At 39.3% G+C, this 16371-nt stretch overlaps 1 protein-coding gene and 1 pseudogene across 1 annotated transcript in view; one reads left to right on the forward strand and one right to left on the reverse strand.

Annotated features, from left to right (window-relative positions):
• srp68 (signal recognition particle 68) overlaps positions 1 to 7944 on the reverse strand; it is a 125128-nt gene extending 117184 nt beyond the window's left edge. Inside the window, exons 1-5 of the mRNA XM_052600717.1 lie at positions 7784 to 7944; positions 7383 to 7449; positions 7172 to 7285; positions 6807 to 7002; positions 6570 to 6652 (exon numbers count right to left, since the gene is read on the reverse strand). Of these exons, the coding sequence (XP_052456677.1) occupies positions 6570 to 6652; positions 6807 to 7002; positions 7172 to 7285; positions 7383 to 7449; positions 7784 to 7871 (548 nt within the window). The 5' untranslated portion in view covers positions 7872 to 7944. The remainder of the gene's footprint in view (positions 1 to 6569; positions 6653 to 6806; positions 7003 to 7171; positions 7286 to 7382; positions 7450 to 7783) is intronic.
• A 2926-nt stretch (positions 7945 to 10870) lies between these two features.
• On the forward strand, positions 10871 to 15932 carry LOC128015094 (uncharacterized protein K02A2.6-like; annotated as a pseudogene).
• The last annotated feature ends 439 nt before the right edge of the window (positions 15933 to 16371 follow it).

Here is a 16371-nt window from a genome sequence, read left to right on the forward strand (position 1 = left end):
AGGTTTTCAACATAAATCAAAATGGCGGACAGGAAGTTCGGCTTACTCTGGCATATATGGTATCTATGTTGTCGGCATAAGCCAGGGAATATTTTGAGGCCAGTTTCATTACAATAGGCTAATGCATTAAAAAGTTACTAGCATTTTTATAAGTGTAATTATTCATAGTTAATGAATGGTTCATTACTCTTGACCAATAGGTGGCACTGTTACTAAATTTATGTTGCATGGTCAGTGTCAGGTGGCGATGACACATACAAAGTTTGGTGCAAAAATGTCAAAGCGTTGCAGAGATACAGCCTCAAATGCATTTTGGCACCCTTCCAGCAAATTCGTTGATGCGCTAAATCAGAACCGTTTTGTATGTCGACACGAAATCCATAACTTTTTGCCAGCATGGTCTGAAGATGATTCACGTCAAATTTGGTGAAAATCGGACTAACGGTCTAGGAGGAGTTCGAAAAAGTAGGTTTTCAACATTAATCAAAATGGCGGACAGGAAGTATGGCCAATTTTGGCATAATTGGTATCTATGTTCTCGGCATGAACCAAAGTATACGGGGAGACCATTTGCATTTCAATTGTCTAATTTACTCAAAAGTTATTAGCATTTTTGTGATAATTCATTATAACTCTTGACCACAAGGTGGCGCTGCCACCAAACTTTTTGAGTACCTTCAGGGCATGGAGCCGAATATTTTTGTAATTATTTGCGAAACAATACGATGCTGCGTTCAAAAAATACAGCATTTTGAAACATAATTCAAAATGGCCGACGCCTAAAATGGCCGACACAGGAAAATTGGATATCATTCGACTCGACATGACTCACTGAATCTAAAGAGACCAGTTGTGTGATTTTTGGCCAAACCATTCAGTAGTTATAAGCCAAAATATGCATTTTTCATATCTCCTGACCACTAGGTGGCGCTGTGTCGAAACACAGCAGGTAGTCTCAGTTCATGCTTGTTATAACACACGCCAAGTTTGGTCTCAATATGACAAACCGTTGCCGGGATATAGCCTCACGTGCATGTTTGCGTGCTTTTCGTCAAATTTGTTTACGTGTCATTCGACAACAGTTGGACGAATCAACTTGAATTCCATAACTTTTTGCCAGCATGGTCTGAAGATGATCTGAGCCAATTTTCGTGGCAATCGGACTAACCGTCTAGGACGAGTTCGAAAAAGTAGGTTTTTCGAATAATTGAAAATAGCGAAAAAACTAAACCTTGCGATTTTTGAATTTTAGGGTTCATTCGACTTGGCCTGAGCCAAGGATTCAGAGGAAAAAAGAATTTCCATTTTCTGGCTTACGGTTCAAAAGTTATTAGCATACAAACATTGAAAGTTTGGACAAGTGGTGGCGCTAGAGAGTAGGAGTTAGAGGCTTCAAATTTGCTATAGTTAATGTTGGGACTGTCCTCTATCAGTGTGCCAAATTATACAACTTTCCCGCAAACGGTTCTATGGGCTGCCATAGACTTGCGGCGGAAGAAGAAGAAGAAGAAGAAGAATAATAATAACGCCAACGAAAACAATAGGTGCCTACGCACCTTCGGTGCTTGGCCCCTAATAATAATAATAAGAACCGGAACAAAAACAATAGGTGCCTCGCACCTTCGGTGCTTGGCCCCTAATAACGCCAACGAAAACAATAGGTGCCTACGCACCTTCGGTGCTTGGCCCCTAATAACGCCAACGATTACAATAGGTGCCTACGCACCTTCGGTGCTTGGCCCCTAATAATAATAACGCCAACGAAAACAATAGGTGCCTACGCACCTTCGGTGCTTGGCCCCTAATAAGAACGCCAACAAAAACAAGAGGGTCCTACGCACCTTCGGTGCTTGGCCCCTAATAACGCCAACGAACACAATAGGTGCCTTCGCACCTTCGGTGCTTGGCCCCTAATTAAAAATAACTCTTAATCCTGATACCTTCTTGATTGATAGCTTCCTGTATTCGCTACATACGTCTGCTATGTCCAGTGTTCGGGGGGGGGGAACAAGTTACAAAGTTGGTAAAGCCTACTTATCACAACATTGTCAATCACGTCGTCAATCGCAAACAATAATTTATTAAAATGTCTCGCTACCGAACTACCTACAGTAGCTTCATTTGTGGAGGATGAAGAGAAAGGACCCATTTGTTAAATGATCCAGTGAGAAATAATAACTTTTAAGTAGGGTCCGTTTACATTTTGATACTTTTAAAATGGTACCGATGCCTAAACGGTAACTGAACCGATACTTAAAAAAAAAAAAGAACCACAAAAAAAAAAAAAAAAAAACACTATGTATAATATTAAAGAACATTACAAATATTTAAAATAAATCCATATATTTCACCTTGGATGCTCTCATTTGCCAAGTTGTGCTTCCCTTAATCTAAAGCTAATAAATGTATTTCACAATCTGGGTCATTATTTAATACAAAACCACACATAATGTTTCTACTGTATCTCTGTCAATCTCTCTGATATTTAGTTAAAATGAGTGCTGTCTGTCACTGTCTTTAATCAGTTCTGTGAATTACTGGATGGTCATTCTTTATAAAGTGGCAACAATGTCATTTTTTAAAATACGGTACTGGGCAAAAGTCTTATGCACATTAGAATTTTCACCCCAAAAAAGGGTTTTAAGCCAGTTATTTATATATTTTGCTGTAGTGTGTCAGAAGGAAATATCAGTTAACAATAATCTAGTGCTATTTTGAATGCAGCAGCAGTTTGACCATGGCAAAATGAATGTTTGGAATTGTAAACTGAAATTTTATACTGACGCTACAGCAAAATATATAACTGGAACAACACCATTCTTTTAAGTAGTGCTGCAACAACACGTCGACGTCATCGATTACGTCGACTACAAAAATACGTGTCACACTGTTTGTTTACATCTCGCGTAATGACAATGTGAATGGAGAAAGTTGCATTCTATCACAAAAACAGAGACTATTGTTATCAAAAGTATGTGAACACTTTAAACACAGGACAAATAAAATGGCCCTTTGTTTGTTCCCTTTGTAAAACTGATATGGTGAACCAAAGAACATTTCATGACGTCTCAGACAACTGTAAATTTATGACTACTGTGGTTTAATTATAAATGCTATCATAAACTCATATTTACCATAGTAAAATATTTTTCTTTGCCTCTATTTATGTATTATTTATTTATTTATTTTATATCTATTTATTTTATACTGTAAAAACTTCAACCACATAAGTTGAAAATGAATAAAGGTTGAAATATTATATTAGAAGTTGTACTTATTTTTTTTTTGTAAAGTTATCCAAAGGATTCATTAGCTAATTTTAAAAAAAGAACATTAGATTAATTATTTATTGTTATAAAAATAATCGTTAGATTAGTCGACTAATCGAAAAAAATTATCGTTAGATTAGTCGATAGAAAAAATAGTCATTAGTTACAGCTCTACTTTTAAGTGAAAATACCTAAGAGCCTAAGACCTTTGCACAGTAGTGTATGTATGTATAAAGTACGTATGATTAAAGGGGGGTGAAATTCTATTTCATGCATACTGAGTTTTTTACACTGTTAAAGAGTTGGGTTCCCATGTTCCCATTGTTTGTACTGTAAATATGATTGACTAGTAAGAAATGTTACGAACATAGATAAAATAACTGCTGATAGAGTTGGGTATTGTTTGAATTTTATCGATTCCTAGTTTCGATTCCAATAAGATTAAAAAAAAATCCAATATTTAAAAAAATTAAGTCAAACATTTAGATGTCAAACATTTTTACAAAAGCATTCTGTTGCAGCTGAATAACATGAGCAAAAATCAGCAGCCTACAAAACACTGCAAGAGGAATTTTGCCTGTCATAAAAAAAAACCATAGCAAAAACAAATATATTAATATAAATTTCAAATATTAAAGTGTTAAAGACACGTAATAAGATAGGTCAGTAATAAGAAAGGAACAAACAAATCAATTAGCAATATCATAAATAAATACAACTGAACTAAATTTCAGGTACAGAAACTGATTAAAAGTTTAAAAACACTGCATAGTTTTATTTTAATAAATAAAATGAAGATTAATCAAGTTATTAAATATATTCAGTCAAGATCAGTGAATGATTTTCTTTTGTTCTTTGATTAACCTGTTAACTGTCACTCATGTTTTTGAAGATAGACATGAATGTGCATGATATAAACCTAAATTGTTATAATTCATGACTGAAAACATTTTGTATCATGATTTTGATGTACCATTTACATGGTAATGCAATGTCTGATTTTAAAATGGGTTTTGAAGGATGAATTTTGAGATTTTGTGTTTTCAAGTGATATATAACTTCTGATGATTTCTAAAATGTGATAGAGAAAAAGGCAACGAGGAAGTCTTTTTTTTAAACAAAGGTCAAAGCTTTTGTAATGTACATTTCTGAGGGTGCACTCTTGTCATAAATTCATCTATTACTTTTCCTACATAATTTAATTAATAACAAAATATATATTTGGGAGTCTTAGACCTTTCCAACAATATATAGTTTGTCAAGATTAGATTAGATTTGATTGTAATATAGTATAGTCAACGTAGGCGTCCCGTATACGGGACGGGGGTGACAATTAACAGGTTAACATTAATGACAGGCAGCGCGTTTATTAGGCTGTTGTCTCTTTAAGCAAAAATACTGTACATGTGTTTTCTTTCTTATCGGTTTACGTGCACATAAACTAAAACGGCTGCATTTATGATGATATACTGATGTAGTTTTCTGTATCGTAGTTTCGACTCGGGACAACCTTTTCTACAGTTAAAATACACAGAACAGTCCGAGAACGAACACAAACCGGGAACCCGTAGCGCGACCGCTACTCTCTATGCACGTGCTTGTGCTTCATGTGCACTGCACACAAACATGCTATATTAAGTTTTGAGATTCTAAGCTAGTTTAGTGAAAAATCACAGGACAGCACTGACAACTAGTTTCTGTGTTCCTCTGTGCGTGCGATCTTCATAGCTACTGTTTATATGAGTGTTCGTGCCACAATGCAGCTGCTGCGCGAACATGGTAGCTCAATATAATAATATCTGTTCATCTAATCGCTTGAACGTCCAAACCATAAAACAAATACAACTGACAAAGTTTAGTGAAGATGCAAGGCTCACTACACACGCGTCATCACTATGTGTTGAACCGGCGTTCACCTCCGTGTTTTGCTTTTATGCCACTGACTGGAGAGCATATGAAATCTAAGAGGACTGACTGAGGCGATCGAAAATTTGTGTGCAATTTATGGAGCTAAATGCTACAGCCCCGCTAAAAAAGCCTAATGACGCCCATGCTCCGTGTGTACATTTCGGAGAACCAGGACAAATTTCATTTAAAAGGCACCGAAATCTGCTTCCTCTTATTCGGTTCGGTGCATACCAGTTCCATACCCAACCCTACTTTTAAGAAATATATGTTTTGATAAATGAACCCAAAACTGGCTATGTCCTTGCTGGAGTGTGATGTGATTTGTGTCATGTGCAGGTGTGATGGATCGCGTACAAACCAATAAGGAGTTGGAATGGTATATGTTTATTCTTCTCATTCAACCACAATCCAATTCACTTCATCCGGATCGCTCGATTTATCTGGACAGTTTTTTTTTTTTTTTTTTTGGAATGATGACAAGCCAAAATGAAAACAAGCCGAAATGAAATAGCAGTAACGAAACTATTTTTAAAATTTAAGGAGTAGAAAGTACAGATACTTGCGTGAAAATGTAAGGAGTAGAAGTAAAAAGTCAAAAGTCAATAATTACTCAAGTATAGATAACCCATATATAGATTTAGCCTGGACCCGATGGTGAAAAAAAGTGAATGAGTCATTATCTGGCTCGGCTCGGTGTTCATCGTCAGTTCTCTCTTCACAGCAGTTCAGTCAGTTTACTGTTTGAGTAAATGAATTACTCCGGGATATTGGTTTGTTTTAACTCAGAAGGAGTGTTAGCCACATTAAAAAAGTTAACAGCTTTTGTGGATTAATGCGTATTGGAGATGCAAACCATTTAAAATGATTCAATTCGATTTGGTGAACTCGTTCAAAAAGATCCGGTTACATTGAATGATACGTTCGCGAACCGGATATGCCAAACTGCTTTGTTTTGAACTCTCTCACAACAGACATGGAAGACATTGCTGAATAAAGTTTTTGCTATTTTCGGACCAAAATGTATTTCCGATGCTTCAAAAAATTCTAACTGACCCTCTGATGTTTTTCTTACCTTTATGGACATGGACAGTATACCGTACACACAGTTTCAATGGAGGGACTGAGAGCTCTCTGACTAAATCTAAAATATCTTAAACTGTGTTCCGAAGATAAATGGAGGTCTTACTGGTTTGGAACGACATGAGGGTGAGTTATTAATGACAATCAAATATCTAAAAAAAACAAAAACGATACCCAACCCTAATTACTACATTTTATGACATGTACACTAGTACACTAATGGTGTTCATATTTCTTTACATTGATGAAGAGTTTGCACTCTCAATTCAAATTAATCATTAATAAATACTTAGAATGAAAGGAAGCACTAACTTGCACTTGTTAAAGGCCTCCATTGCAGATTTCCATTCCTGCAGTTCAAACTGAACCATGCCATTCAGATAAGCAGTGTATGCCTGCGGAAAACATGAAAGATACTTAGCGGAACAGAGCTCAGCAACTGTTAATATATTAAAAGCCTGTACACTACGATTCCAGTTAGTGGACATATGACATAGGGACTCACTGAAATAAAACATGGAGATTATCAAAATCACATATTTGTCTGACCTGAGCTTCCAGTTTGGTCTTGGCATCCACACGGGGACTCTCACACAATTTCTCTAGCTGCTCCCCATGTGTGGCTGACTTTCGCAGGCGAGCCAACAGGTGGAAACGCTTTCGAGGCTCAGTGTTAGCTTCCTGTTTAAGCTGCATGGCATAACTCCATGCTCTTTCTGCTTCCATTAACACTAATAACAGATGCCTATAGTAGAGAGAGAAGGGGGGGGTGGAGGGAGAAGGAGGTGGAGGGGGGTGGGGGGAGAAGGGGGTGGAGGGGGGGTGGGGGGGGGTGGAGGAAGAAGGGGGTGGGGGGGCTCAGATTAAAGACAATATGAATCTTGATACTGAACATTTTCAGTGCTAAAGATTACCTGTTGTCTGAAAGCAACTCCACAGTCACTTTCTTCCCAGTAAACTTGTGTCTGTTGCCCATTTTAAAGCCCAGGGTTTTTCTCAATCGACGCAATCGTCTGGAGCAATAACCCCTGTGATGCCAAGAATAGAGGATCAACAATTTCAGTCATCATTTCACTAAAAAAATTCTTTTTTAAAATGATCTGTCCGACCTCGCCTCTGCCTTACCTGTAGCGCTGGTAATCCCCATGTCTGAGTCCATGCTGCTGCTGAGAGTCTTTAATGATCTGCAGGACTGAAGTCAATGCTAAGGGCAATAAACCCAGGATATTTCAATTCAACTGCAGAATGCTGGGATCTAAAAGTAATAGCAAAAGTGTATACTGCAAGAACTAAGTTACACATTTAAGTGAGATATTATTCACTTTCTTCAATCAACACTCCAATATTTATAAAAACCCTATTGAAAGTCTTGATTATAAAGATTCCAATTACGTTAACTAGTCAGTACTTGTGTGACACGTATCCCGTAAGACCCTCGTATCACTTGTACCAATCTCCACTAAAACTGCTGAATTAGTACTGTTTCCCAGCACTAGCTAATAATTAGCGATTTAAGGTGAGGATACTCTCCAGGCCAAGACTCCCGTCGATGCTGTTCTCTTTATTTTCCTCCTTTTGCAGTATTTTCACCTCATTCTGCTGCTCCGCGGCCATTTTTAGCAAGCACACGTCTGATTAACCAGCGGATGAGGATAAGTCGCCTTCTTCTTTCTACTATTGTATGGCTGCCTTGCAAACAAAATAGCATTACCGCCACCTACTGTGCTGTAGCATGAACGTAATAAGCTACATACAGTTGTGGTCAGAGTTGTTGGGTACCCTTGGTAAATATGGTAAAAGAAGTCTGTGAAAATAATTATCAATTTGATCTTTATTTCAAAAATGGAAAAGGTCTAACAAAAATAAAAACGAAAGTGTGGGAAAATCACATTATGAAATAAATGTATTTCTGAAATAATAGGACACAGTTGTTAGTACCTTTAGAAATTCTTACAAGCAAAATATCTTTGAAATGTATTTTTACATTCATATTTAAATTTTTAGCACACCAGGGTGATAAGAACATAACATTTTCGGGCCATGACTTCCTGTTTCACAGAAGTATAAATATGAAGCAACAAAAAGGCAAAATTACCTTAATCGAGATGTGATATGTGCATTAAAATATGGTTAAGCTTCACAAATTAGAAAGTCGCTGTAAAAATAAATAAATAAATAAAATATTGCTAACGCATTGAAAATTCCCATTTCCAGCTTCCGGGCATAATTAAGAAGTTCCTTTCAACAGAAAGTTACAAATCTGCCTGCAAGAGGACATGTGTCTCTATTAGTATAAAGCAAGGTGAGAAGGATAGTTTGAAAGGCCAAAGACTCTCCAAGGATCACACCTGGAGAACTACAGAAAATAGTTAGTCAAGAGGTCAGAAAGCCTGATAAAAATTTATAGTAATAATATATGGACAGATTAAATTAAAAAAGGAACTTTTTAGCAGCAAAAAAAAAATATATAAAAAAAATTAATATGGGCTGGGTGCAGACAGGGATGAAAATGTATCTATGGTTAAATATATTGCTGGATCTTATTGTTGTGGGCCTACTTTTATCTTGTTTGGATTCTATCAAATATCAACAGATTATGAATCAAAACCAGTGTCCCTGCTGAAATCTAATTATGGGCCATGGCTGGATCTTCCACCAAGACAAACAAATATCAAAATCAACACAAAAATGGGTCACTGTGCAGAAGATGAGACTTCTAAAAAAAAAATGAATAAACTGAAGAGGCAAAGCACTAACATGTATTAGAGAAAAACATTTATTTTATAATAAGATTGTCCCCAATTTTAAATTATGAAAGGTTAGATTTTTGTACATCTTTAAAATAAAAAATCAAGAAGTCAGATTATTTCATAATAGAATCGAGTAACGAGGGCGAGCTGGCCCACATGGAAAGAACCTATATATTTGTGTATTTGAAATATGCAGTGTATATGCACATATATGCTGCATATATACAGCATATATGCACATATATGATATATGCTGCATATATGCCACATAATGGCGTCAGTCAGAGCAAGAAGTACCAGTCAGGTAAGAAAATATAAAGTTGTCCTTGCGTTAAGTCAAAGTCTTTAATTTCTCTTTGAGTTTCTGTTTTGTGGTGCTTTTGTTTTGCGTATTGTGTAATCTGTTTATTGCGTCAAAATAGATGATTTTGAGCGGTTGGGAGATGTGAAAGCGCACGACTCTCTGTAACATATTGACTTTAGTGTATATATATATATATATATATATATATATATATATATATATATATATATATATATATATACATATATATATATACACACACACACACACACACACACACACACATATATATATATATATATATATATATATAAATATAAATATATATAAATATATATATATATATATATATATAAATATATATATATAAATATAAATATATATATATATATATATATATATATATATATATATATATATATATATATATATATATATATATATATATATATATATAGAAAATATGTCTGAAACAATTAGTCGACATTATCGAGTATTAAGATTTTCGAGTAATGGTTTCATATCGTATCTACCTGATGTGAGAGCCTGCAATAACACGCTGCAATTCATCACAACACATGCATATAGCGAAACGCGCTACAAATCCTTACAACACTTGCATACAACAAAACGCGCTGCAAACACTTCACAACACATGCATATAGCGAAACGCACTGCAAATCCTCACAACACATGCATATAACGAAACGTGCTGCAAATCCTTCACAACACATAGGGTACATATAAAGAAACGCTGCAAATTCTCACAACACAAGTATTAATGAAATGCGCTGAAAATCCTCACAACGCATGCATTAACGAAATGCGCTGAAAATCCTTACAACACATGCAATTAACAAACGCGCTGCAAATAGCAGTGAGGACAGCTCAAAAAGTGTCGGAAAATCTGACAGGGTAGGATAAAATGTCAGGACACCTTCTTGGATTTGTTTATCATGCAGTGGCTACTGTTAAGTTGAGTTGTTGGTGAACTGAAAGGTGTTTTTTTTTTCATGTTTATCTTTTGGATATTATTAGCCTAAATAAGCTGAATAATTACATGATTAAATGTAAAAAGATACCTAAGAAGGCTAAATTTAATATTCTCAACTAAATATAATCTCAAGGTTAATGTAAATAAATTAGTAATGCTTCATTAATTGTTTGAGGATTTTCAGCGCATTTCATTAATACTTGTGTTGTGAGAATTTGCAGCGTTTCTTTATATGTACCCTATGTGTTGTGAAGCATTTGCAGCGCGTTTCGTTGTATGCAAGTTTTGTGAGGATTTGCAGTACGTTTCGCTATATGCATGTGTTGTGAAATATTTGCAGTGCGTTTCGTTGTATGCAAGTGTTGTGAGGATTTGTGGGGCGTTTCGCTATATGCATGTGTTGTGATGATTTGCAGCGCGTTTCGTTATATGCATGTGTTGTGATGATTTGCAACACTTGTGTTGTCAAACTGATGAAGATGTTTTCTTCACTTGCTGATGTTTTATCAAATTTGCATGTGTTTTCCTAAGTTGCAGCGTGTTGAGCTGTCTCGGCCACCGTAGAATGTTTGACCAGTGTGGCGCAAGACTGTTGGTGCGTTCCATTCGACAGGGTCCCTACGCAGTGTCCACTGCTCCCTACTCCCTGAGCACGGTATATCAGTTGAAGTGGACTTCATCAAAGAAAGTCAACGATGCGGTCGCGCAGATTATGATATAACCTACATACATAGGACTACATTAATATTTTAATTTTTATTTACAATCACATTTAAAATATGTACACTATACAATAAAAAAGAAAAAACATTGAGCACTATATAATGAAAAACGTATGTTTATTATACACTTTGACTATTGACCATTAACAGAATTGAAGCCCTGCTGTTACTGTCATGCAAATATGAAAATAAACTTTTATTTGGTTGTGTTTTATTTGGTTTGTATATGTGTTTTTAATAAATGGTCATAATTGCATAGCAGTCTCCTGCGCCTTCTTCCCGTGCACAGCCGTATAGTAAACACTGAGGTAAATAAAGTAAAATAAAGAAAAATGTCAGAGCCTCGTCTGCTTCTAGTCGCTTTTACATTACATGATCATACCTTTTTACAATCCATAATGAATATGAACGAAGACGGCCATTCTGACTGGTGATGATGTGCTGTGCGCAATGACAGTTGGGGGATAATTGCTCTCTCCACTTCCTGTGAAGTGATGTATCGATGTTCCTGTAATGTATTGACTGAGCTGGGGAGGGCGGGGCTGTTCTGGGGTAGGTGTGTTTTTCAAGCGTGGACGTCTGCAGACTGCTGCCCCCGTCTTGCAGTCTGCAGACAGACCCTTCTCGTGTTTTTTGGCCAGTGTGTTAGCTGGAGTTGGCCGAGCTAGATGTATGTCGATGTTGCCTTGTTCAGTAAAAGTTCACAAGACTACGAACGTCTCCTCATATTATTCAACCATATCACACTGGCGACGAGCGGATTCGAACCGACTGTGTGCAGATAAGTCCATACGGTGCGACTGTTAATTAAGTGAGTGAAATAATCTGCCATCTGCAGCGAACATGACTACACTCGGCCGTATCGAAGAGTTTGATGAATGTTCAAGTAACTCTTTTGAAGAATACACAGAGAGACTGGAATGTTTTTTTCATGCAAATGATGTTGAGGATGATGCAAAAAAACGCTCCGTGCTGCTCAGTGTGTGTGGCGCGAAAACGTATTCCACTTTACGTTCAGTGCTAGCCCCAACGCAACCCTCTACTGTGTCCTATGCAAACATTGTCGCTGCCTTGAAACGTCTTTATAGCCCAGCGCCATCAGAGATTGTTCAACGTTTTCATTTTCACAATTGTAAGCAGAAACCTAATCAAAGCATTTCAAACTACATTGCTGAGCTTCGACGTTTGTCTGTGCACTGTGCTTTTGGGGATCAGTTAGGAGCAATGCTGCGTGATAGAATCGTGTGCAGGGTTATGGATGAAGCGCTACAGCGACGCCTGTTGGCGGAAACGACACTAACATTTCAAGAGGCAGAAGAAAAGGCACTAGCTGCTGAAAAAGCATTGTTAAACGCTCGCCTACTTCGTCAGCATCAAAATGAATCACGGCTGGAGGATGATGTTCATTATGCGACCCATGCGCATGCATCAGTAAATAAAACAGCAATTTCAAATGAAAATCCTAAACGGGACAAGCCATGTTTTAGATGTGGTGGTCAGCATACCCCACAAGCATGTAGGTTTTCCACTGCTGTATGTCATTATTGTAAAAAAAGAGGACACATTGCTCGTGTGTGTTTAACAAAGACTAAACATGGTGCTGACAAGGATGCAGCCAACTCAGAAGAACGTTACACAAACGTTGTAACTCGCAAAGAAAATGATGATTACTCTGTTTACAGCACCACAACTACTAAAGCAGAAAGAGGGGGGCAGAAGCCATATCTGGCCACTGTTATACTGAACAAACAAGCACACACAATGGAAGTAGATTCAGGAGCTGCCTGTTCTTTGATTAGTGAGCATACCTATCACTCATTGTGGCCCTCCCAACCCCCTGAAATACATGCAAACAATGGAATACTTAAGCAGTGGTCACAGGCAGCTTTGGAAGTGAAAGGGAAAATATTTGTGGAGGTAAGGTACAAAGGAACACGAAACACCCTGCCTTTGTTCGTCATCCAGGGCCAAGGCACTAGTCTGTTAGGACGAGACTGGTTTGATGCCCTGGGAATATCGGTGGAAGGAGTATACCGGGTACAGCTGCAGTCCATAGAGAAAATACTGACTGAATACTTTTTCAGAGGTTTTTCAGGACATTGGGGTTTGCCAGACCCCTCCAATCTCTATTGACATTGATTCCACAATTACACCACGTTTCTTTAATGCCCGCCCAGTTCCTTTTGCTTAGACCCCTCCAATCTCTATTGACATTGATTCCACAATTACGCCACGTTTCTTTAAGGCCCGCCCAGTTCCTTTTGCTTTGCGACCCCAGCTGGATGAGGAGTTGGACAAATTGGTGGCTCAAGGAATTTTTGAACCGGTTCACCATGCAAAGTGGGCCACACCCATAGTGACTGTTGCAAAAAAAGATGGGGGTCTGAGGATTTGCGGAGATTACCGTTATACAGTGAATACAGCCGTTAAGCCTGATGTGTACCCCATACCACAGCATCTGAACTGTTCTCGAAGCTAGCTGGAGGAGTAGTTTTCACTAAACTTGATTTGAAACAAGCTTATCAGCAGCTTCCAGTGGATGATGACACAGCGGAATTACTGACTATTAACACTCACCGTGGGCTTTTCCGGTCTCGACGCTTGCAATTTGGGGTGTCAACAGCTGTTTCAATATTTCAAAGATTTATGGAAAATTTGCTCGCAGGAATTCCAGGAGTCCAACCATACCTGGATGACATCCTGATTTCGGGCCAAACCATGGAAGAACATAATGCACGTCTACAGGCCTTACTAAAGTGCTTTGCTGAAGCTGGACTGCGAATAAAAAAAGAGAAAAGCATTTTTGCTGCTACTCAAGTGGAGTTTTTGGGGTTTAGAGTGGATAAAGATGGCATCAAGCCAACCCGTGAAAAAGTGGAAGCTATCCAAAACGCTCCGCCTCCTTAAAACAAAACAGAACTTCAGGCATTTTTGGGGTTGCTTAACTTTTACAGCTGCTTTCTTCCCAATAAAGCCACTGTCCTAGAACCCCTGCATCGCCTTCTAGACCAGTCTGGTACTTGGCAGTGGGGAGCAAAGCACAAGATGGCATATGCTGAGGCAAAAGAGTTGCTGCAGACGGATAAAGTGCTGGTGCACTATGATGAGAAGAAGCCCTTGGCAGTGGTTTGTGATGCCTCGCCCTATGGGCTTGGGGCTTTATTGTTCCACGTGGAACGTGATGGTCAGGAGAGGCCCATTTGTTTTGCTTCCAGAACAATGACCACCACTGAGCGAAATTATGCCCAAATTGATAAGGAAGCATTGGCGGTGGTGTTTGCAGTCAGAAAATTTCACCAGTATCTCGCAGGCTGCCATTTCATGATTTTTACAGACCACAAACCCCTGCTGGGACTCCTGCACCATGCCAAGCCCATGCCTGTCATCCTTTCACCACGAATGCTACGTTGGAGTTTGATTGTTGGTGCCTACGACTATGAACTGTGCTAAAGACCAGGCAAACAAATGGGCAATGCTGACGCCCTGAGTCGTTTACCTTTGCCGGCATCTGATGCTGCGACACCACCACCATTGGAAGTGTTGCTACTTGAAATGGTGCCAGAAGCACCCATGCATGCTGAGCGAATCGCTAGCCTTACACTCAAGGACTCTGTCTTAGCACGAGTAATGCGCTGGGTGCTACATGGCTGGCCGGCTGATGTGATGGATAGCTGTTTCAAACCATTCCTTTTGCACCGCCATGAACTCTCTGCACATAAGAACTGTTTGCTATGGGGAAGCCGTGTGGTTGTTCCTTGCTTGGGGAGGAGAGAAATACTGGCTATGTTGCATGATGCGCACCCGGGCATTGTACGCATGAAGGGACTCGCAAGGAGTTATGTGTGGTGGCCGGGCATGGACCGAGACATTGAGGAGACCTTTAAAGCATGTGGAACCTGTCAGATGTCACGTCATGCTCCTCCTAAGGCAAAGGTGCACCCATGGGAATGGACGACAAAAAGATGGTCCCGGCTGCATGTTGACTTTGCAGGCCCCTTTCAAGGCAAAATATTCCTCATAGTGGTCGATGCACATAGCAAGTGGTTGGAGGTCTTTCTGATGAGTTCCATGTCTTCATCAGCTGTCATCAACACACTGAGACTACTTTTTGCAACACATGGTTTGCCCGACGTCATAGTTTCAGATAATGGTGCTTCGTTCACCTCTGCAGAATTCCAAGTGTTTGTTGAGCGCAACGGCATTCGCCATGTGACTACAGCACCTTATCACCCAAGCTCAAATGGTCAAGCTGAACGCATGGTGCAGACAACCAAGGAGGCCCTGTCTCGCATCACCAAGGGCGAGTGGCAGACCAGGCTCGCTCGCTTCCTGTTGTCACAGCATGTCACACCAAATTCATCAACTGGGAAAAGCCCTGCCGAGTTGCTCATGAATCGGCAACTCACCACTGCCCTAGATCGTCTGCATCCTGATCATAATGGTGATATTCTTCGCAGACAGGAGCTGAATGCTGAAAATTGCCCTGGCACAGTCAGAGAGTTTAGACCAAAGGAATTGGTGTACATGAGAAGCTACACTAGAGGTTCTAAGTGGATGCCTGGAATCATTGTAGACATCACAGGTCACCTGTCATACAAGGTCAGAGCGGGTGATGGACAAATGCACAGACGACATGTTGATCAACTGATGGACAGGACGGCACCCTTGTCTGACCAATCAAGGTCTGAGCCAGACGGCTACACTGTCCATCCGCCTGAGTCCCCAGGGACTGAAATGCTTGAGTTACAGTCACCTGCATTAGATGTGGGAAACCCTGATGTTGAGCTAACCGAAGCTGGAGTTGAATGCATGTCTGATTGCCCTCGTTCTCGGAGGTATCCTGTAAGAGAGCATCAGCCTCCCAGAAGATTTGCAGACTTTGTGGACTGGGGAAAAGGGGTGTAATGTATTGACTGACTATTGCAGTAGTGAGGTTCCTTTCAGAGGCTAAGAGCTGGGGAGGGCTGGCTGTTCTGGGGTAGGTGTGTTTTTTGGCCGGTGTGTTAGCTGGAGTTGGCCGAGCTAGATGTATGTCGATGTTGCCTTGTTCAGTAAAAGTTCACAAGACTACGAACGTCTCCTCATATTATTCAAGCATATCACAGTTCCCTTATTCCCTGTGCCATGCCCAGTGCCCTTCGAACTGAACATGTTCGCTCCCTTCGGATTGGAATCTCAATTAAGATGGCGGAATACCCTGTGAAGTCCACTTCGCAGTACACTTACGGTCGAATGGAACGCACCTTGCGAAGCACAGACTGCTATCAATTTATGTGAACATGCAGTCATAACTTAGACAATATTGGAGTCATAACTTAGACCAGTGGTTTTCAACCTGTGGTCC

The sequence above is a fragment of the Carassius gibelio genome, chromosome A6 (assembly GCF_023724105.1).
Source record: "Carassius gibelio isolate Cgi1373 ecotype wild population from Czech Republic chromosome A6, carGib1.2-hapl.c, whole genome shotgun sequence".
Classification (NCBI taxonomy): domain Eukaryota; kingdom Metazoa; phylum Chordata; class Actinopteri; order Cypriniformes; family Cyprinidae; genus Carassius; species Carassius gibelio.